Raw genomic sequence first — 23,820 nt, forward strand, 5'->3', positions numbered from 1 at the left:
CTTTTTTTGATAACGGAATTGAAGAAGGCATTTCTGAAAATGCTAAGAGGTGTCCCAAGTTGCTCATCGTTAATAATTATTATTGTCATTCATAAAAATCTCTTTTACTACAACCGTAAAGGCACTACACTGTTGAAGAATAAAAATCCGAGACCAGAAGTGCTAATGACGAGACGTCAGCCATTTCCTAGCCTTTTCTTCATGCTCTCAGTATGGTGAGATGTCGAAAAGTTTGTCGAAGCGGCGGCATGTTTCAGTTGAGGCTGGAATTCAACTTTCAACGATTTGGATATATATAGAGGTTAACAAAGTGTCGCGAACATATCAGGGGGTACGAGACTGCTCCCTGCAGCTGTTCTTTGGGGATTTTAGCCAACCGTGCATCATTTCGCGCTTCATCTTTTGGAAAACTTATGTAGCATGGCATTTTTAGGTTTGGTAGTACGCGGGCAGAACTTGACGTAGCACCTTTGCGACGTTGCCCCTCACGTCGCTCACTAGTGTCTGTTGCACATTGTTTTTTTCCTTGCCTTTTTAAAAATCACTTTAGACCGACTAACACTGCCAAAAAAAAAAGAGAGGAACTGAAAGGTGACGCGTCATCAACAAGCAAAGGAAGGTCTCGCAATATACTCCCACAATTGGCTGGGTAACACGCACGCGTGCCCATGATTGACGAGAGAGAAAGTTAAACGACGCCTCCCTTTTGAAGTCATCCAAAAAGGCCAGGAGGGCACCATTCCGCCAACTACGTCATTTTTAAGTTTAATATTTTTAGGGCGATCCCAGTGAATCATTTTTGGTCGTTTGCAATAATAAAAGAAATATTGATGTAGGGGTTGTCAGTGGCCCTTTAACTCTGCGTACCGGTCTGAAAAGCACCATTCAATTTTTAGGAGAGAGAAGGAAAACCGAGACAAAGGAATGCATTTCTCACTTCCCTGTTTGTCTTAGTCTCTTGCATTGTGTAGGCCTGTTGAGTTTCGGACTTCTGTAGCCGGGGCTTTGTGTCGCAGGTGAGCCGCTCGTCACTCATTGCTGAGACCGAGTCCCCCAAACCCAGTGCCGAAACCAACGGAAAGGTGGAGAACGAAGAACTGCAGCAGGTTGCTCAAGGTGAGGGCGGCACAGCTCCCTGCATGCACAGCCAACAGCTTGCCCCTCAGGGAAAGTGGCCTCTTTGCATAACCTCTACATCTTGCACGCTCATTTCCAACTTCTTCGGAGCACTAAACGGAAGACCGAGTCTGGGTTTCTAAGAAGCTGCGGTACGAGAGCTGTGCTTTGCAAAAACGCACATTCCTTTTTCTTTAAGTATGCGTATCCTTTTGCGGTGCTCAAAATCTTGGGTGTCATCGAACGTTCGAGATTTCGTGAACGACGGTGCATGTTTGGAAGACAGGACGTCCCAAACTTCCCAACGTTTCTAGAGCTTTTGCCTTGTTATCATTATTTTTTACTTCTGCCCGACGCAAGGTCATTTCGTTGGTGCACCTCCCTTATTTCTTATTTGCGTCGGCATTTACATATTTTTGCCCGGAGTAACCACGTTAACCGTGGCTTTTATTCCTCCGGAACGTTTGTCGTTTTCTCTGGAGAGGGACGCATTCTTGGGAGCCCAGACTCGGTGTTCTCCGCGCCACGTGTGGCCGCCTGCCCCGCCCCTGGCCCAGGCGGCCCCTGACTCCGCGCACGCTTGGCCCTGTCTCCGTTGCAGTTCCCCCTGAGGCGGAGGCTTCCCCTCAGGGCACGGCCGAGCACGAGCGTGTGGAGCTCGCCAAGTGCGAGATGTGTGCCAAGCTAGGCACAAAGTCAAAGTTCAAAAAGTCCAAGCGGTTTTGCTCCTCGTCGTGCGTCAAGCGCTATAACCTTGCATGCTCTGAGCGCCTCGGCATTTTCGCCTTCTCCTCGGAACCCGAGAATGAGGACGAGCTGCCAGGTGAGGCGCCCCTTTCCCTGCTCACACCAGCGCCCTCTCTTTCTCTCTTTTTCTTTCTTGCTTGGCCCGAAAGAGAGCGAGGAACGCAGTAGTGGCTGCACGGTGCCTGTGCGGCGACGGGTAGTCTGCTCCCAGCAGCCGTTCCAACGGCCGTTCTCCCCCAACTACTATATCCACTCAAGTGGTGGATGCACCATCCACGGACGAAGCCTCTGTACCCACTTTCCCTCGTAAAACGCGGATCGTTCGGAGGGGGCGTCTCATTCGGATTCCAGTTTTTAAAAGATGAGATGATCGCGCATTCCGTCATCCGCTCCGTTTGAGCACCCTTTCTAAAATTCCGAAATTCTGGTCACGTTAGGTATGCGCAGGTCCATCGCATTGCCCTGTAGACGCTCACAAGTATGGCCTCTGGGCGCCGCCATCTTGCTGCTAGTGTGGGTAGGTCATCTGATAGTCAAGCATTGTGGAGGTGTATCCACAGCCTCAGCAATGCTTGACTATCAGACAGTCTACCCACACCAGCAGCAAAATGGCGGCGCCCGGAGGCCATACTTGCAAACGTCTATACCAGTTGAGAGAGAAAGGGGGGATTAGACGTGCCGATTAGTGAAATTAAGTCGATCCTCTGGGAGCTCGGTGTCCGTCACCGAACGCCTCCGCAGGCATTGTGCAGTTGCCTTTCTGTTACTTGCCCTCCTTTCTGGACCATGGCGGTGTCTGCTGCGTTCTTCTCACTTGCTACTCTTTTGCACCCTCCCCCGCACTAACGCTGTGCCTTTCTCGGCTCGTGTCTCGACTGCCGCATCTGGGCACGCTGGTTACCTGAAACCCTGCAATATTTGTGTACCACGGAGAGCTTTTGTTAGGTCTCTAGAGTTTTAGGATTTGCCAAAGGTATTGAGCGTTAAGGTGTTTTATAGGAGCCCTTTCCAAAGTGCTCAAAGGAGCTCGCTTCCTATCAAAAGCATACGTCGGTGATCCTAACACCAGGTTTTAGTTTGAAAATATGGTTTGAAGGTGTAAACAAGACCAAGAAACAAAGAGTGGCTTGCCCATGAAAGCTTTTTTAAAAAACAATCTGTAGAGATTAAAAATAATCCTTGTATAGCAATTTTGCCCAGAAACTATTCCTATAGTGGTCAAAGCTGCACACATTCAAGAGGTGGTGCTAGCGACCTTCCGATACAAAGGGTTCAGGTGCTTCCATTCATCCATCCATCATTCTAGGACCATCTTCCTGAAGAATCTAAGATTCTTGGCAAAATGTTGACTACTATTCTGAGGCTTCCTGGAGGTTTCTGCGCAACAGCAGTGGGCTTCTGGTATACTGCCAGTGAAACAATAATTCAGAGCCTAAGTTAATTTTAGTCAGCACCATTTAAATCAACCTATATAGCCTCCCGTAGTGAGGGGTTGGTAGATTTCAAGAACATGGGGGTGGGCATTCCTTGCTGATGACCACTGTCATTGAGTGAGCACATAATGTAAAAATAAGTGCTCTGGTTTAACACCATTGAGTTTCCAGCATGCCGTGCCCCCCCTCCCCCCCTTCCTCCCTCCTCCACATCAGCAACATACTATGCCACATTTCTTAGTGGTCGTTGGTTTACAGCAGCCTGCTTCTCAGTAACAGATGTTTTGGCCGGTTATATTCCCACAGTACGAAAATGATTTCAAGATATGTTCTGTTAGTCCTCATGAAAGGGTGTATGGGCTGTAGCACATATCAAATTGTACCAATGCTTCTTGAAGCCCCTCAGTTTTGGATTTAGGTGACATTTCGCAAAACTATCGCTTCTCATCAAGAATTAAATTTAGGTGGGAGGTTGGATAGCCCGAGATGGGAAGCCATGACATATGTTTTTCGTGAGGCATGTCCTGCGCAGAACTGACTCCTTTTTGGAACATCCAGGAAAGATCACCAAGAAGAAGAAGATGGGAAGAAAAAGCTGGAGGAAGGTGCAGGTGACCAACCTGCCTGCCTACTCGGCCGATAAATGGGTGAGGAGTGTGGCCCTGCAGGGCCTGCCTGCTTTTCCCTTTGACCCAAGGACTACTTGTGCACTTGGTGCTCACTTCCTCGGCAGCACCTGTTTTGTTTGCTGCTGTGTGAATATTACCGTTAGGGTTACGGTCGTCTCTGGAGTGCCCTTCACCCAATGTACCTCTCGCATACCTTTTCAAAATATTGTCTTCAGGGGCGCATTTCCCATTTTTAACTATGAAGTATAAATGAAATGGGAACTTTTCATACAGACAGAATGATGCAAAATTGATGACATTGCTAGTCAGACATTTTGTGTGATTTTAACCAGCTTCACAGTATTCCATCGAAAATTTTTTATTGTAAACTAAATATTGGGCAAAAAAGTTTTATTTTTCGGTGAACATTCATTTTGAGACATGCCTGTCCTAACCAGGTAGAAAAATCTTATTTAAAGGCGAAGCTTCTTAGGGTCTAGCCTTGTCCATCCGTCCGGCGTCCGTGCTCGCTTCGATTGCACTGCCTCCGGGATCGGCCCACTTAAAAAAAAACAAGAAACGTACACCCGTATGGGGGTTCGAACTCAAAACCGCTTGCTTACGAGGCAGACGTCTTAACCACTATGCTACACTTCAACGTTGCATGTAGCCGCTCAACGTCTATACAGGAGAGGGCGCTGCGGTCAAATGCGTATGTAATTGCGGTAAACTTTGCATGCATTGGCTCAACATTTATAGACAAGAGGGCGCTGCGGTCAAATGCTCAACTGCGTATATAACCACGATCCACATTCTCTTTCTGACATGGACCGTTGACTTAAGCGGTGGAGATGCATTCCCACGGCTTCTAGCGGATCCAAGCTGATCCGCTAGAAGAACCACTGGCTTTGCATCTCACCGACCATAAAGCAGTAATAATGAAGTCAAAATGCAATCCGGAACTCAGCACTACCTATGAGCAATAAAATAAAAATTGACCGCATCTCCACGTGGTGAATGATGTTGATTGGGGCGAAGCTCTGGTGGTGCTTGTCTGCGTGGACGCTGAGCCGCAGCATGCCGAGCCTTTCGTTCGTTTTCATCCATGTCAGAAAGAGAATGTGTGGTATGGAACATGGTTATATACGCATTTGAGCATTTGACCGCAGCGCCCTCTCCTGTATAGACGTTGAGCGGCTACATGCAACGTGTTTCATCCATGACATCCCCAGCTCTTGAGTTACTGCCACATCTCGGAGCCCCCTGCTCGTCCCGCAGTCGTGGCCAAGTGGTTAAGGCGATGGACTAGAAATCCATTGGGGTCTCCCCGCACAGGTTTGAATCCTGTTGACTGCGCAAACATTTTTTTTGTTTTTCATCTTTTTTTTTTTTTTTCCCTACACGAGCACGTGAGCTCACGAGCACGTGAGCTCACAAGCACGAGCACCAGCAGGATCAATGTGAGCACGGACGCCGGACGGACAAGGCTAGACCCTAGGGAGCTTCGCCCCTAAAAATCAGCACCATCAGCACTACCTATGAACAATTAAATCAGTATCATCAGCACCACCAGAGCTTTGCCCCAACCAACATCATTCACCACGTCGAGATGTTTCTTTCTTTTTTTTTTCCTAGGTTCAGTGTTATTTAAGTGAGAGTACAATAGAAGCTTGCTTATTTATGCCAAAATTAGCTTCCAGGTAAAATTGTATCGCTTTTCCTCTTTCATATCGACTAGTATTTGGATGACAGAACGGAAGATCATCTTGTCCTGTTTTCTCAGATGTTGCATACATTCTTGGTCGGAGTTAAATTGCGTGTAGAGTACAGTCTCCAAATTGCCGAAATTCAGTTGCTATGTTATCTGGTGCACTCAGGGGTGTGTTGAAGGTGTCTGGCATAGAAAGTTGCATGGAGAGTACGTCCCCTTGGTCCCGCCGAGCGGATTAGGGCCCCAGAAAGTCGCATTTTCGGATTGTAACTATCGCCAATTGAGCCCACCTCGCACTAAGTACAATGCAATTGGGGAATGAAATGTTGAAACTCCGTACAGATTAGTTAGTGAGTGCAGTTGAACCATTTCGGTCGGTGCTTCCTTTTACATGTATAGCAAAAACTTCAAAATCGGGCTATGCTTTTTTTTTTTTTGATTCCTCAAAGCTTTACTTTTTTTCTTGCAGGCGCAGCAGCAACCACAACTGCAGCAGCAACAGCAACAGCCACAACAGCAACAGCCACAACAGCAACAGCCACAACAGCAACAGCTGCAACAGCAACAGCTACAACAGCAACAGCTACAACAGCAGCAGCCACAACAGCAGCAGCCACAACAGCAGCAGCCACAACAGCAGCAGCCACAACAGCAGCAGCCACAGCAACAGCAGCCGCAGCAGCTGCAGCAGCAGCAGCAGCCACAACAACAGCAGCCACAACAACAGCAGCATCAACAGCAGCAGCCACAACAGCAGCAGCCACAGCAACAGCAGCTGCAGCAGCAGCAGCCGCAACATCAGCAGCCGCAACATCAGCAGCCGCAGATTCAGCAACAGCAGAATCAGCAACAGCAGAACCAGCAGCAGCAAGCGCAGCAGCAGGCACCATGCAAAGACAAAGTGCAGGCCATGGACACGAGTACTGAGCAGACGCCCGCGAGGGAAGCGGACGTGCCGAGTTTCCCGGGAGCAGAGCAGCCGCTCCACAAACCGGAAAGCTCCGTGGAGTCTCCGGCAGCAGCACCCACGGAAATGGAAGTGGACGCGTCCCCAGCCGCCCTGCCGAGCAAGAGCCCCCGCATCTGGACGGTCAGTGGCACTAATGGTTTCTCCTGGCAAGCGGGCTAGCCGAGTTGAACTCGTTTGAAAAGCAGATACGAGAAATAGTTCCGAATGAAATGTGTGGCACATAGAGGGTTGGACATTTTGAGTGGAACTCGGTTTCCATGGAGAAATATGCATCCCCAGTGGAGTGTCAAAACATTAAGAGCCGCTTTCTTCTTAAAAAAAAAAAAAAAAAAAGAACCTGGCACGCACATTTGTGGTGTGTTTATCTTTGACTACAGCCAAATGCCTTTTTAATGAATTCCAGGGGACCGGCCAAATTTTTCGGAGTACAAGTAACTTCGTTGTAGTAGTTGAGCGCAAGAAATCGATCACTCGAAACCGAATATGTGCTATGGCATATTCACGTACCTGCGCAACATTCGAGGTATTTAAGGAAAAAGTATTGTGACAAATATAGTACGAGCGACATAGGAAACGAGGTTTCGTACATTGACAATTGACTTGTCAAGAGAGAAAATGGTGGCCGAGTCTGCTAGCACATCGCAAATCGGAGCATGCGGGGTGAAAGCTCGCGCTGCAAAACCCAGGCATCTTGGGCTCGATTACCACATCTCTTTTTCTTTTTTTTTGTAAATGAAAATTGTATTATTGTTCGTTCGTGTACTCACCACTGCGTGACGCAATTGAAAGACACCGGGCTAGCAGTAGTTTCGCCAGTACCTCCACTGGCAAAGTTTGTCATCTACAGCCGAGACACCAGGCGCTCCTTGCTGTAAACTTATTTTCCGCCGTCCAAACTTCCAGACATCAAACTTAACTGACTTATCAAAATATGAATTGGAACAATCACTAAATCGCCGACGTCGACCCCCAATTACGCGGCGTACGAGACGCATTCGTCGATCGTGTAAATTTGGCCTTTTCTAAATCGGGCGGTGGCTTGCGCCACCTTATGTAATTCGAAGGAGCCACTTGGAGCGGCTGCGTTGCTCTCGTAGGAGTGGGTGCAGTAATCGTGGCAGCACTATCGTAGCAGCACGGCATGCAACAGCTGCATTGCACGGCGCAGCAAGGTTGGGGAGAGGTGCAAAACTGAGCGAACCAAGTCCCCTGAGTTCTTTTTCACATCTGTCTGGCACAAAGAGGGGGCACATTTTCCTGTGCGGCTGTACCAATTTTGCTCAGATCTTGACGTCGCGGGTAGAGCCACAGGTTTCCTTGACCACATAATATTGCTCCAAGGCAGGAGAATTAGGGACTCGGATCTAGCAAGCTTGGGAATCTTGGACGTGCCGACGTACATGCAAAAAAAAAAAAAAAGAAAACGACCATGTGCACTGCCCGAACAGATCATTGAAAAAAGAAAAGAAACTCGTCTTGGAGCAGAGTGGTGCGTGCTATAAGTAAACAGCGTGAGGAAAACAAAAGCAAATGAAACTATGCACGAGTGCACGCAGCGTGCGGCGGAGGCGGTGCCGCATTTCCCGCACCGCCTCCGTGTTGCGCGTTTTTGTTTTTGGGTATGAATAATTAGTTAGTAGCCAACCTCGTGTCTAGATGGCGATGGCGCCACGTGACTACGTTGCTGCCACTGATGTCTATGACAATAGCTGGGTCGCGCTTTCCCACTTAAAAATGCGGCCACCAGACGGCCATATCGTAGTGTTTTCTGCTGTTCGTTATAAACGGGTTTGACTGTATTAACACAGCTTAGAGGGTAAAAGCGCTAAAAAACAACGGACAAGTGAAGGAGACCAACACCACAGAGTGCTCTGTGGTATTTGTCTCTTTAACTTGTCCATTGTTTTTTAGTGCTTTTACCCTCTAAACTATGAATCACCAACTAGTCCAATTGCACACCCTTCTACACATTGAACACATAGGAGATTGGTCGGGACTCTACTTTGCTTCGTGAACTGGCGTTTTCCGAGTAGAGGTGCTCGTTATGAAGGCATTTGACTACTAATAGCTTTACCTGCTTAGTCTGTGAACGAACTCTCACTTTTGGGATAAAGAATGCTTAAATGTAACTAATGCAGTATAGACGTTTTCTGTTTCCTGCCGTTCTCAGTCACGTGGTTTCCATATCTGGTATGCGGGATGAAAAAATAATAAAACATTTCAACCTGGAAAATATGGGTGAAGCAAAACAAGAATGCGGCACAATCACACATTTTTTGTAAACACCTTCCAGAGATCAAAACAGTGTTTTACCGCATACCAAAAGTGATGACATTTGAGATGACTGTGCCCTGTGGAAAATCTGTATACTTAAGTACTTTAAAAAAATTTTATAGCTATATTAAAAATGTATATGCAGTTATTTTTTTTTATGTGCTTTTTGAAGAACTTTTGAATGAATAGCTCTTATATTGATACATTTTAATTATATAGAAACAAAACACATCTGACTCCGAGCATAGACGACTCATCCGAAAGCTTTGAAGGTTGATGCTTAGGCAATGCCATTAACCAGCTGTTTTCGCTTTTTGAGAAGCTAACCTACTTCTCACTTCTGTCTCCTGCCTCTCTTCTGAACTTGCATATTTCATTCACACACCCTCTTTCCTTCTCTCAGCATTCGGGGCTAAAGCGACTGTTCATTGCCGGCGGCAACCAGTTCGCACTTTCCACTTTTCCCTCCCTTCCTCCTCTCCCCCTTCTACCCTGTCCGCCGTTGCCTATTTTTTCCTGCCGCATGGTGAGAAGGATCTTCTGCCTTGCAGAATCTCGAGTCTGGTCGTCGGCCTTTAAGATTTTCTTACTTTGCTGCTCGTCGCTTTTTCTAAAGGAGGCGTCCTATTGCGGGGGATTCCCACGCAGGATAATATGTTGAAGCTGAAGACATAATTTTTTTCTGTAGTTGCGTCGATTACAATAATAGTATACTGACACAACTTCATCCGTGGCTCTAAGTAAATTTTCTAGCAGTCGGTTTGCCTTGCAGTAATGCACATAGGCACAAGCATGGTGCATTTCTCAATCGGAAGACAAACATACTGCAAGGGCTAGAGCTCGACAGTCTCATCAAAACCAGAAGGGGCGGGGGACGAGGAGCGTGCCATTGTGCATGCCATTTTGCCTGTGGAATCTGGCACACGAACCCGTTGGCTTGTGTAACAGAAACACGGTTAATTAAGGGGAAAGACTCTAAGAAAACAGAGGGATGTCCATCCTCATTGGATGCATCAACGAGGGCGACTTTCTCGACTCACACACATTCTTGGTTGCGGCTCAGACTGGTAATTAGCTCGGCTCGGCGGTCAACTTGCTCGGAGACGCAGAACCCACTTCCTCACGGGACGGTCTCTCCCCGCAGGTCCAGGAGGTGGCAGACTACATACAGGAACTGCCCGGCTGCACAGACTATGCAGAGGAGTTCCGGTCGCAGGAGATTGACGGCCAGGCGCTGTTGCTGCTCAAGGAGGACCATCTCATGACGGCCATGAACATCAAGCTGGGGCCGGCGCTCAAGATCTGTGCCAAGATCAACTCCCTCCGGGAGGAACAGTAACCGCCACCCGGGCGTGGCCACCGCATGTGTTCCAAGTCTCCCCGCACAGTGCTCAAAGGGTGCGCAGGCGCCGTCTTCCGCCACTTCCGTCGGCCACGTGGCTCCCGTTCCCAACAACCGCCGCCGTACGGCGGCATCGTGGTCGACCGAGTCAAGATGGGCAGCGATGCGCGTGAAAGTGCGCTCCGGCAAAGGGCGACCAGAGAGGACCGAACGTGGGAAGTGGCCTGCATTTCATGCGAATAGCCGGGCTTTCCTCCCAACGAGAAGTCCGGAAGACTTTCCTTTCCCGTTTTTTTCTTTATTTCTTTGAGAAGAAAGAAAAAAATGTGGTGGGTGGCAGTTTGCTTTACGGAGAGGATGATTTACATCCAAAGGATGGAGAAGTTCCTCTCGTCTCTTTTTGTCCGACGAACGACCCGGAGGTGCAATCTAACGCTCACTTTTTATTTATTGTTGTGGAGGTAAGGACACTACCGGGAAGAAAGGCCTTCCTCTCTACGTCTTCAGTGTGGTCTTGTGAAGCCCGTTACGACAGGTTAACGAGAAGAAGCTCATCTCGCACTTCTGTCGAACTGTACAGACCTTCGACCTCAAACTGCCGCTGTTTACGGATTTTGATCCTTGTGCCCTAGCTCCCATTTGTTTGCACATTTCGCGTGATGGGTCGTACATAGCCTTATATTTTTTTTTTGCAGCCAGTAGGAGGAGAAAAAGTGTTGTAAGTGAAGTATTTTGTATTTATTGCCTCGCTGGAAGAGTACAGTAATTATTACTTAAGAGGAAGGTGCCCAGATGTTAATAAAATGCTTTGTCCTCTCAAAATTGTCACGCCTTGCACCTGCGCAGGTTTGTACGTCTCATGCACTTCACATTGGCAACGGGCCCTTTCCGAAATTGCTCTTGGCAACCATTGGACACTGCCGCGACGGTTGCATAAAGTGTGACTGGCTACTGTGATCGGACCCTGTTGTTACGATGTATAGACCTTTTCTGCAAGTGCGCCGCCATCTTGAATTGACGTCACTTCCAGTATGGGCGAAAACATTCTTTTTCCTTTGCCACGCCAATAGAAGGCATTTAGGATATAAGCATAACCGTCACACTTTCTCGTTTTGCCTCCCTTTTATTTTTTTTACTATTTGCAGGTTGAAACAATGGATTATTTTTTCGTCGCGCATACTGGACACGCCTATTAGGTGGCTGGGGACGAGAGTACACAGAAAAGGTCTATACCCCCGTGATCGCAAGTACCAGCACAGGTTCACTGTGACCAGGAGTTTACACTACGGCATACCTGCCAACTCTTCCGAATTTTTCGTAAAATGTACGAATTGGGAGTAATTTCACGATTTTACGAATCTTGCTTCAAATCTTACGAAAAACATATTTTTTCTAAATTTTTTTATTTTATTTTTATTTATTTTGTCGTTTTTGTAACTCTGTTGTTGGTGGTATCTTGCACCGCCATAGAGGACGATAGGTACCATCCACAGCAGCGTCGTGGTTTTTACTATCCGGTGGCCACGTATCGAAAACCAATCCAAAGCTCAAAGCCTTTGTTCGTGTGTTCGGCGGTGCACGGGTGCACGTTGGTTCAGCGTGCTCAGACGTTGTTGGGCCTCGTTGCTTCGGCCAGTTTCGAGGCGAGAAGTACGGCGTCTGTGTTTGTTGCACATGTAACTGTAGCATTCTCCTGGTCACTGTGGCTGGTCACTGTGCCGAATTCCAGACCTCAAAAGAGGTACTTTCAGGTGTTCCTTAAGTCCTACACGTCAAAATTTCCGTGCTTCGTGCTGCCCAAAAAGCGAGAGAAGTTTGGATTCTGTAGCACGTGCACGTGTGATGTAAGCGTTTCGCACGCTGGCCAGGCTGACATTAAGGTGCAACCCCACCCCCGGTTAGTGTGATTCTGAACCAACAGATAACGGTGGGATCGCCCTCCAGGCCTGTACATCAATGCGAGAAATTGTGTGTGGTGGCGCTTCGATACAGTTGGATATTCTTCTATATCCAGAATTTGACATCCCTGGTCCCTTGCTTGGTTTTCTCCAGTCATGGGTAAGTTACTTTTAAAAAGTAATTCGTTACAGTTACAGTTACTTTCACAAAAAAGTAACGAAGTTACCGTTACAGTTACCGCAACAAAAAAGTAACTCGTTACAGTTACAGTTACTTTCAAAAAGTAACCACGTTACTTTTCAGTTACTTTTCTAGAACACAAAAATTAAGGAAAAACTAATGTTTGAAAGAAAAAAAATATAGACACGAATCAATCGGGCTTTCACCATAGCGGTAAATTCAAACTTAATAATTTAGCTGGAAAATTAGTCAATATTATGAAAAGAATAAAGACAAAAATTGAACTGGATGTGTTTTCTCAGATTTGAACACGAAGACTTGTTGTCGGAGTACTCCTTGTTGCAAAGTTTGCATACTGCGGTCAAATAGTTAGCAACCAACTTCACCACACAAAAATACTCTGTACGCCGGCCATGCTTGTTCTTTGTTCTGTTCTCATCAACCTCCCTATCCTTGTAGCACTAGCACATTGCTCGCTCGTTGACGGTTGCGCTGTGTCCGTGGACTCCTTTGATATATTTCAGTTCGTACCCGGCAAACCAGAAACAAGCCCTGCGCAAACAACAGTAAATTTTGCCTCCACCGTTGAAACCACGCCGGAGTAGTGGCGCAAATCAAGATACGAAACATGCACAGTGCGGAGTAGTGGCGCTAATCAAAATACGAAACATACGAAGTTCCCTCCGCCTGTATTGTTGTTTCACGGTTGATTCACCCGATTAAAATGCGTGCGCAGAAAAGAAAAAAACCGCAACAGAGGTAGTGCTTCAATATACTAAGATGTAAGTGTTCAGTCACAAAGTACAAGCAAGTGCGTAAAGATAACTACATTCTTCTTTTTTTTTTTCTTCATGAAATCTACACGTGGCTATATTCGGATAGTGACTCGCGAGAAAGAACGTATTCTCAAGTTTGTGCAAGGCCAAGTGACACTCAAAATGACGAAACAGACACTTTGGAAAGTGCAAGGAATAGCTAGGTTATACTCGTTTAATGATATATTATTCACAAAGAACTGAAAAGTAACGACAAAAGTAACTTCGTTACTTTCATCGTTACCTCAGAAAAAAGTAATAGAACTACAGTTACAAGTTACATTCTTAAAAAGTAACTCGTTACAGTTACAAGTTACCGAAAAAGTAACGAAGTTACAGTAACGCGTTACTAGTAACGCGTTACTACCCAAGACTGGTTTTCTCTGAACGAGCTTTCTTTGGAACGCGCACGGCTGCGCCAGTTCTCGTGCAAGGGGGCCAGTTGCCACGCTCCGAGCTCACGTCTCCAGCAAATGTAGGCAGAACAAAACGCGAAAATCGTCCTGAGCCAAATGGCGAGACACGTGCACAACAAAACTACCGACGCATTGAAAAATATAAAATTGCCTGTGCGCCGTTATCGGAGATTTCGTAGGCCAATGACACATATCACAATGTGATCAGATTTATACTGATACGAATGAAGGTGACGGGAGGACGAACAGTGAACTGAAAAATAAAGGTTTAATCGGCGAACTTGTTCCAAACAAAAAAAAAAGTAAATAAAGAGCGTCGATGCAGCAGAAAAGCAGGCGGCGATTCGGCAGCGTAACAAAGAGCGAGAGCGAGACTGACTCGACAAGGTCGCTGGCAGCTGCTTATCTAGAGTGCGTCACGTCACCGTCTCGAAAGTTCAGCAAAGAAGGTTCGAGCGTCGCGCGTTCGGGGCGAGGATGAACTGGCACTTTCGAGGACGAGAAAACAGGGCGAAAGTTCCGTCTGGCGCAAGAATGAACGCGAATCTTCCAGAAGTCCGTGACCGAGCGTTGCTTTCTCGGCTCTGCGGGCGTCAATATGACGGGCCGGCCCTTTTATCGTGCATGTGTTTGGATCTTTGTGGATTTCCAGCAAAACGTGATGACGTCATAGTCTGGTTTCCAAAATTCTAGCTTGAGGAATTAACTACCTAAAAGAAAATACTATTTTTTGGGCGGTCAGGTGTCTCCTTTAGGTAGCTGGGTGTTTATTTTGATCCAAACCACGAGACTGGAAAACACAAAAAATAACACTCAGGTTTAGATGTTGAGTTTGGTAAACCCAAAGTAGGACTGGTTCGGGTGTTATAATAAAAAAATGCCGAGGTTAAAAATAAACTCGCAGTAATAAAGAATAATTATTAATTTTAATACGAATTCGGTGATAAATGCAACGACTGACCAGGCAAAGATTCTGGGTGTGTTGATAGCTTTTGCACATAGTTTAAGCAACTTGCAGGGTGTCACAAAAGAAAAAGATACAGGGTTTCTTTTTATCGCAAGAATAAACTAGGCATTGCCGAACGCTCATTCTCCGCCGCTAGAGGTACAACCAGATGTCAAAGTTTCAGCCCAATACGATACCTTCTTCAAGAATTATAAGTGATTTTCTGAAAAGTTCAATGGGGAAATAGCGGCCGTCGGAGTTTTCGAATATATAGGGCTCTATGGCACCAGAAACGAAAAACGAAAAAATGGGCTCCATTTTTCCCATTGGAATTTTCAGAAAATCACTTATAACTTTTGAATAAGGTGTCCGTTCTGGATGAAACTTTGGCATCTGGTTGTGACCTAGCGCTACCTTTGGGCGGAGAATGAGCGTTAGGCAATGCGTAGTTTATTGTTGCGGTAAAAAAAAAAAAAAAAAGCAACCCTGTAAATTGTTTCTGTGACATCCTGTGCCAGTCTTAATTTGGTGATTCATGCGCGCAAGTAGTGGTGTGCAAAAATGAAAACAATGCAAACGGGTAGGCTTTGACGTTGTATAAAATATAGTGTAAGCACGCACATGGTACGCTAATTAAGAATGAAACAGCCCTACGTTTTACACTAGCGTTGAGCGTTTCATTGTGTTTGAATACTCATAGTAATTTATTACCCTCAGATTTGGTGTAAGTTGTCTCCTGATTGCTTACAACAGAAAGAAGGAAACATTCTAACTCTGGGTTGGTAGAAAACTCCACCTGCTGACGGCCACCAATCATCTCGGCGCCGATTATGAATATTCACTGCCTGCCAACGGTCGCGTGCTTAGAGCGAGTTTTGCCCACGTGATTTCATACGATCGCAATTGTTCTTGACAAACAACAATGTTGTCAGGCAAGCGGTCATAAGTGAAGCTTAGAATATTTTCTATTGGTTGTGGCACACGTAACAAGTTGCATAGGTTTTTTTTTTTTTTTGTTTGTTTTAGAATCCGCGAAAAAGAATGCGTTTGGGTTACCTTGGTCTCTAATAATTCGTGTAGCACACAAAAGAGCACGAACTGAATCGCTGTGGGAAACGAAAACAATAATGATAAACAAGCGCGTAATCACGCGAAAACTGAGGGCATTGCAGATATACAGAAGGTAAGCTTTGTTTCACTAAATACGTTACTACTAAAGTATTTGGTTTTATCCTGCGAGCGAAGCGGAACATACAAGTGCGAGCATGCTGTCCTGAACATACACTTCCAGTGAACAAGCGCACCATCCAAAGCACCGAGCTCGCTTTTATAGTGTTTGGTGCGCTCAAAGATCCCCCACTGGAACAAGCGCACCATCCAAAGCACCGAGCTCGCTTTTATAGCGTCTGGGGCGCTCAAACCTTGGAAAACACAATTATAATCAATTCTATTATTTCAAAATATTTTTATTAAGTGCGCCTATGTTTTTTTTTTTTTTTTTTTACTTTTACGTTCACGTGCCATTTTCTTAGTTATATAATATTTTTCCAGAAGTCTGACAACTATAGTCTGTTTCATTATAAGTAAGAGCCACATAATCAAAGATGTAGACAAAAAAATAAAAAAGAACGCGAACACACATTAAAAATGCGATGTAACGGCGCATTCAAAATTAGTCGTTAGTTTTTTAGAGAGCAGCAATTTCGTAGGACGACATTGTTACCCAATGAAGGTTATAAAAAGTGCAGTGCCACTGTTAGCTCGGGGTCTTTAATGTGCATTACGCAGTATATGTGATACACGATCGCACGACGGTAAGATGCAGATGGACGACTGAACCCAGGGTCCCTGCTAAAGCCCCTTGATAAAGGCGTTTCTTACAAGTACCGCCAACCATTATTGTGAAAACGCGCAAGACACGTGCCACGAGCGGGCGCTTCGCCGCCATTCGCTTTCAAGGACCAGTCATTATATACCCGTGCCACACGGGCAACTCGAACTGCATTTACAACGAATGACATTTGAAGGATTGGACAATCAGCGCGCGACTCTCCGAGCGTGGGGCGTTCCACGCGCGACAGATCGCGAGCCGATTCGTTGATCACATGAATGTCATTCGTTGTAAATGACATTCGAGTTGCCCGTGTGGCACGCGTGCCACACGGGCAACTCGAGTGTATTAGTGCTGCGTCGCCATTTGTGTCCAAGGGCCGCAAATGGCGACGCAGATACATCGAGGGGATTTAGTCCCTACACGCTCTGCAGCGGGAGCTCCGTGCTTTGAACGGAGCTCGCACTCGAGCATTGCTCCACGTGCTCTGATCTGCGGTGCCACAACACACTCGGCCAACAATCCCCCACCGCACTTGATTTATCCTGTGAGCTAGACCGAATGAGCTACACTTAGAGTATCGGCAATTTTTCCCCCGATATTGTTTTGGGCGCCGTCATGTTGGTGGTTAGTATCAAATCAAATGCAACTGCCGGTCATCATGATTCAAAAGAGCGACTTCCTCAGCAATAGTTTCGGTGTCAGGAAGCTCACGTAATATTGCTTTGCTTTGTCGCCAACTGTTTAAACATTTGTGGGGGACGGAAAAGCGTTTCCTGTGATTTCAGATTAAGCTTAAGATAACTGACAACCATCATTTTAAGCATCCATATCTGTATGAAGCGTAGCTTATTTAGTGGGTCTGTTTAGCCCGACTGGATAGGCACAGAAAGAGAACGAACAGCTTAACTTCGCGCTCTTGGCGCTGCTTCAATGGCTTCATCAGCCCGTAGCGTTGGTTGCGCTCCGAACTAAGGTAAAGCAAAGCAAATATTCAGATCTTAGGGTTTCACAAGCCAAACCAACAAAAATCACTTAACACGCCCAAATTAATAAATAAATTATTGCGGGTTTATTTTGGCTAACCGTAGATCTTTTGACGTGCAACCGAAATCTCAGATTGGCCTCCGTCAAATTGCGGGCACCTCGGCCGATATTTAAACCCGACAAATATAGATTCATGGGCCAGCGCGTTGGCTGAGAGGAACTGAGACGTTTTAATGTCATTGCCACTTAAGAGCCACCGAGGTGGTTTTTGAAACAAAATATAGTCGAACCATTCCGACAAGCATAGTTTCATATCGTATATGATTTATGCAAGTGATAAAAGCATTAAAATGTTTTCGCATACGTGGCGGAATCTGAAGTGGCAGAATGCATTTCATGGCGCCCTTTTCATTTGGATCGCGTCAGGCATGTGTACCGACGCACAGTAGAACGCGCGCAAAAGTAGCTGTGGTGCACCCGCAGCCTCGCGCTTGTTGTTCTCACATCTCTGGCTCGCTCACTGCGGGCATCCAGGCATCTGACACCTTGACATTTGGCGCTTTTTCTGTTTTTCACGTGTCGTTCCAAGCGGCACACGACGGAAAATGCACATCAAGCTGTTCTTGAACACGTGTCGCCATCTGTGCTTTATATCAAGAAACTACAAGTCGCCGTAACTGAATGGGAAAAGTTTGAGGTCTTATAACATTCTTAACGTGCAATATATCGATATGGAAGTTCTGGAAAATGTAATATCGAAGGATGCTTCATAATTTAATGTCTCGTTATTTTGATTAGTTGACGGGATTCCGTTTTTATAGCGTCATAAAATATTACAATTTTAAACTTTATTTTTTATTTTAAAATATACATTATCTGTACAGTTCGTTGCTTACTTTTTTTTATTACATCTAACCGAACGCTCACGTAAAATATTGTGGACGATGGAACGTTATAACTCGAGAGATATTTTTTCAACATTTGATACTGTGGTCTATTAACAGCCAAATAATTAACTAACAACTAAAAATAATCGTGATATCAAGACATTCAAGCATTGTTGAAAAACTGCTCTTTAATTTGACACTAACTTTATAATTGTAAGATACATAAAAAGAAAGTTATAAGCCGTCGGAAAAACACCAAAAGCGTCGTGCACGGTGGGGTTGCACCTTAAGCTGCACATCGCTTCGCGTCACACCCCCCCCCCCCCCCCCCCCCCCGCCGCGGCTGCGGAACGTTTACGAATTTGAAAGTCCACAGGTTGGCAGGTATACTACGGTGCCTAAAACACATCTGCGGCTAGTGCGTTTACCGCATACAAAAAAGTGGTCCCTCGATTTGCACCTCATGACATTGTAAAAGTGTCATGCTGTCGCCGGTCACGATCCTGGCGGTGTCCCAGCAGCAGTGGTGCATGTGGCAGAGGCCTGTTCTGCTGCAGGTCGCTGTCCAGTTTGAGGGTCCATGGAAGCTTCGGCAGCCAGGAGCTGGGATCAGGGGCGGATTTAGAGGGGGGTTCCGGATGTCCTGACCCCCCCTCTTGATTTCTGCATGTGTAAAATTTAGGGCGTGAAACGACGGAGATGGGGTTCCTAAACCTATGGTACGCTGACCAACACCTGACCCCCCCCCCCCCCCCCCCCCCTCAGGAAATTTCTGCATCCGCCCCTGGCTGGGATGCCGCGATGACAGCATTTCTATGACCAACTGCCAGGATTGCGACATCGGACTGGACGTTACTCCGGCTTCTCTGACATCATTTGAAGTCACTTAGGGACAGTGGCGGATCCAGACCTCCATTTTAGGGGGGGGCGGTTCCTCGGTGTAAAACGGCGGGGGGGGGGGGGGGGAGGGGGGTAGTGTTTATATTTTTTGTGGAGTTATCGTTTTTACTAAACTCTGATAACATAATATACATCTTAATTGAGAGCTTTTGTATCAGTTTACCTGTTGGGGATGAACTTTTTAAATTAAAACCTTTCGGGGGACCACGCTAGAGGTAAGTACTAGTATCTCAAAAATTTTGGTGACACTATCCTTTCTGAAACTTGGGTTTCAGACCGACACTACGTGAGCAGTCGATTTAGGGCAGCTTAAAGACATTGCCTTGGCAGAGATTCTGGTTGGAGCTAGTGCTCAACTGCTGCGGCAACGAGAAGAGCGGCTTAAATCAGCGGAGCGAGTACGTTGCAAACAAGCGACAAAAATGGCCCGGTGGCTTCGACGCTGCTCGCGGCGTCAGAACACTTGACGCAGCGAGCGAAACGAACGCTGCCATGCAAGTTCGTCGGTTGTTCGCCGTATATTTGGAAGGTCCAGAGCTCAGCACATGCGGCATTGCCAACCCAAACTCGTGTTTTCACGTGTTCTGGATGCAACTCGAGAGAACGAAAGCGAATAATTGTTGAATATTTTTGAAAGCATCTTGCAGTTCGGCAACTATAACTTTAAAACTTAGACAAGACCTTAAACCAGCAATGAATCCTTCCAAATTATATTCAATTGCACTTCGTCTGGATATTTTCTGTATCAAAGGAACACTTACTTGTTTCTGGGTAGTTAGCTCATTCGTCAGGGTCGAGAGGACAGGTGCAGAGATATGATAGGGCAGAGCGGTTGTAAGGTCGGCGAATCTCAACTGGGCTAAAGGCCGATCACAACTCGAGCATGGATGTTTGGGAGTCGGTGTTCACTCGAACGGGCACAGGCACTCTCTATTTAATTTATGTATAGCCGCATGTTTCAAAGGGCCTCGTTTTCCCCAAGTCCGTTCGTGCACACACATAATCGCTCCTGCAAAGCCGCGCGAAAGCTCTGCCGTCAATCCACAGAAGCCGCGTTTAACTGGAAAAGACGGCGCCAAGGGGAGACAAAGGGTAGCGGGCGCCTTTCCTAAAATATGTCCCGCCACCCTAAGTTGAAACGGCATTGTATACAAATAAATGCCTACGGCGTCGGCTTGAGGACCCCGTGTAAGAAGCCTCCAGCCTTTCGAGTGCTCGTACCGTTTATCTTTCTTTTATTAGCTTCCCGCCACGAGAAGTCGTACCGCAGGCAGTATGAAGCCCATTAGAGGAAACATCTCCCCCTTCTGGCGCTCGTCGGCTTCTTTCTGTATTCCGCGCTGCGGCGCTGATCCTCAGTGAGGGATGGAGGCGAGGGCGAAAGCGGGCTTATGTTTAAAGGGATGGTGAACCGAAATTTGAATTAAAAAAGTGAAAGCCGTTACAACTCCCTGTAACGCCGAATTGGAGCGCAGCTCTTGAGGAGGAGTGAAGGGTACTGAGGGGAGGGTAGACCTCTCCTCCTCCTCCTTCTCCTCCTCCTCCCCTCATTCTTTAATATGCTCCGGGGAGGGGGGTCACGTGACCTCGGGGAGGCGTTACCTGGGGGTCACGTGACCTTGGGTGTCACATGGGGGTCCCCTCAAGGTCACGTGACCCCCACGTGACCTCAGGGGGTCACGTGACCTTGGGGGTCACGTGACCTCAGAGGGGTCACGTGGGGGTCACCTTGGGGTCACGTGACCTTGAGATGACCTTGGGAGGGGTCACGTGACCTTGGGGGGTCACGTGACCTCGGGGGTCACGCGACCTTGGGGAGGAGACCACGTGACCTCGGGGGTCACGTGACCTCAGAGGGGTCACGTGACCTCAGAGGGGTCACGTGAGTTGGGTCACATGACCTTGGGGGTCACGTGACCTTCAAAGGGTCACGTGACCTTGAGGACCTTGGGAGGGGTCACGTGACCTCGAGGGGTCACGTGATCTTGGGGGTCACGTGATCCCAAGATGACCCCACGTGACCCCCAAGGTCACGTGACCTTGGGGGTCACGTGACCTTGAGATGACCGTGGGAGGGGTCACGTGACCTTGGGGGTCACGTGACCTTGGGATGACCTTGGTTACGCCGACGCCGACGGCGACGCCGACGCCGCTCAAGCCGGGAACGGGCCCCTAAGAGCTGCGCTCTAAAAAAATAATGCTGGAGAAGTAGGCGGGCGCTAAAATCACTACAACACTGCTAGTAAGGCGATATCTCGAATGGACGGCCGTATTTTCGGAAAAAAAAGTCGAAAATGAACCAGGCCGACGAGGCGCGTGACCGTCAAGATACCTAGTTTCCTCCTCTCTTCGCTTCGCTCCCTCAGGGCCGCGAGGCGGAGAAGACGCGAGGCCGTTCCCTCTTCTTCTCGGAGGAACATGACGTCAACATTCCCGCCAAATGCGCCTCTTTTTCTTGAAAAATACGGTCATCCGTTCGAGATATCGCTGTATGAGTGACGTTTTGGTGTTTGTAGCGTCCCGTTGCACGCTTTTGCCGCGTGTTATGGGGAAACCAGATTTCGGTTCAGCATCCCTTTAAGCCAAGGTGGTGGGGAAGTCCGGAGCGTCTTCAGGAGAAGCTCAGACCCAGACTACACTGTACCCAGAGCATTTGCTTCCTCTCTCAGTTGAGAAGAAAAGCAATTGGTCTCCTGGTTGTACAAGCTGCATACCCCCCCCCCCCCCCCCCCCCTGGAACGTCTCCTCCCGGTACGTCCCCCTCCGCACATCCCTTGGCAATGAGCACACCGTGCCAATAAGATACCTTTAGCGAGCCCGTGGGCGACAGCATCTCAAAGCAAGCCAAAAAAGACATGCCAAAAGACAAGCCCAGAACCACGAAGAAACCATCAAACGAAAAGTGATGAAAAGGCGGCCGCTAGAGAGGAAGGATAATCCGCTACGCCTGAGGAAGGCTGCTTGACGTCTGCGTTTGGGAGCTTTCAGGGCACAAATTTTTCGCAGACAACCCCAAAGAGAGAGAGGGAAACAGAGAGAGAAGGAAAGGGGACTAGATATGTTGAAGGTATTTTCGCCCCGTGCTCGACGTGCTGGCCTTGTTTGGAAGTGTGCCTGCAGTCGAGGACCCTGATATTTGGTGCGCCTCCCCACTGTCTCTCCGCTTCGAAACTCCTGGCGCCGTCCCTGTCGGGAAGACGTACCGTGACCTTGACGGAGATAAACCCCACTTTGGAAGCGCCCAGCAGGCGCGTCCACCCACCGCTGTTTTAATCTTTTGTTTCTCGCGTCGATTGCTTACGTTTTTTCTTCGAGCTGACGAAGAACCCCGGGGGGGGGGGGGGGGGGGAGGGGAGGCGGCATTGCCTGGCGAGGCGTTTGGGGGGGGGGGGGGGCGATCGCCCCCACCGCCCCCCAGTTGGATCCGCCACTGCTTAGGGACAACTTCTGGTGTATGGGTGGGATAGGACTCGCTTGTACCCTGTAGTTGAGAGAGCTTGGGCCAGATTGCACGGGACCGTCACTGCTGGCCGACTGCCGTGCAATGGTTCTGCCCGAGAACCAGTTGTCCGACTTCCAACACAAGCAGGGCAATAACCCCCCCCCCCCCCGAGAACACGAACCGTCGGACAGAAAATTCCAGAAGCCATGATGCACCAAGTGCCTGATCCCTCTGCTGGAAGCCATGGTGCACCAATGCCCGATCCCTCTGCTCGAGGGATACGGGTCACACAGACGACATCGACGACGTGAGTTAGTGGCACTTCGTACATTTCCAGGTCCGGTAACACCCGTCTGAACTCCTCGTATCGGGCCACCACCGCTTGGTAAAAAGGGGGCGTTGTCTCAGCTCTCGGGTAAAGATTGCCTAACGTGCGGGGAACGACCACCTGGCGTGAGGGTCTTAAAAATTAAAAAAAAAAAAAAAAAAAAAAAAAACACGAGGGATTGTGAAGGGAGGTCCAGGTCACCTAGATGGTGCGGAGGGAGAGCAAGCGGCACAATCGTGTCGACGGCAAGTGTCGTTGAAAGGCGGAGCACCGACCTTGTCACTAGCTGGGCGCCGTTGCTTTGGCAACACCGGAAGAGAGATGAGGTGATGCGGCGGGAGAACTGAGGAGGGGTAAGAGCAATGTTAGCAACATAGAAAAGTTGCTCACAAAAAACTGTCCTTACTGTGCAAGTGTGTGTCTTCATCTGTGGTTTCGTTGGCGCGAGAATGCGTCCAAATGAACTGCGAGACAAAACCTATGCTGGCGCCAGCAGCTTGACAGCGTTGTACACTAAGCTTCTGTCACACTCGCACTTTAAAGGGGAGATGCAATAATTTAGCTTTGAAATAATTTGTAGTTTTCAATTTTTATTGTTTATCATAGCAAAACTAATGGAGAAACCACCTCATTCTTTTGAAATATCGCAATTCCGTACTACCAGTGGTTACGGTAATATGCAGAGTAGGCGACATGGTAACTGTTTGTCAGCTTTTGTGAGTGTGGTTTTCTTGAATATTTTCTGCCTCAACAACAGAGGATCGACCAGGAATTGACGCATTCCTCTGCGCAAGTGACAAATGATGCTGTTCATTCTGGTAGTGTGATTTTCATTAGATATTTCCAGCGAGGCAGCGAGGTAGTTGCACCATTGACTGACAAGTACGTTAATGCACTCCTTGAAATTATGGCAATCCTGTTTTCTGCTCGCAAGTAGTTTGTGCTAAAGCAAAATAATATTGCTTTTTAATTAGCGTTAATTCGCGGT

General features: G+C 47.5%; 1 protein-coding gene across 1 annotated transcript in view; it reads left to right on the top strand.

Moving 5' to 3' along the window:
• The window catches only part of LOC120838712 (polyhomeotic-like protein 1), a gene marked incomplete in the record, with an annotated part of 202,850 nt that extends 191,827 nt beyond the window's left edge, over positions 1-11,023 (top strand). Inside the window, 4 exon segments of the mRNA XM_042290987.1 lie at positions 1,017-1,116; positions 3,855-3,943; positions 6,085-6,705; positions 10,004-11,023. Of these exon segments, the coding sequence (XP_042146921.1) occupies positions 1,017-1,116; positions 3,855-3,943; positions 6,085-6,705; positions 10,004-10,198 (1,005 nt within the window).
• Between the last annotated feature and the right edge of the window lie 12,797 nt (positions 11,024-23,820).

Source organism: Ixodes scapularis, unplaced genomic scaffold (genome assembly GCF_016920785.2).
Source record: "Ixodes scapularis isolate PalLabHiFi unplaced genomic scaffold, ASM1692078v2 PGA_scaffold1__304_contigs__length_218370807, whole genome shotgun sequence".
Classification (NCBI taxonomy): Eukaryota; Metazoa; Arthropoda; class Arachnida; order Ixodida; family Ixodidae; genus Ixodes; species Ixodes scapularis.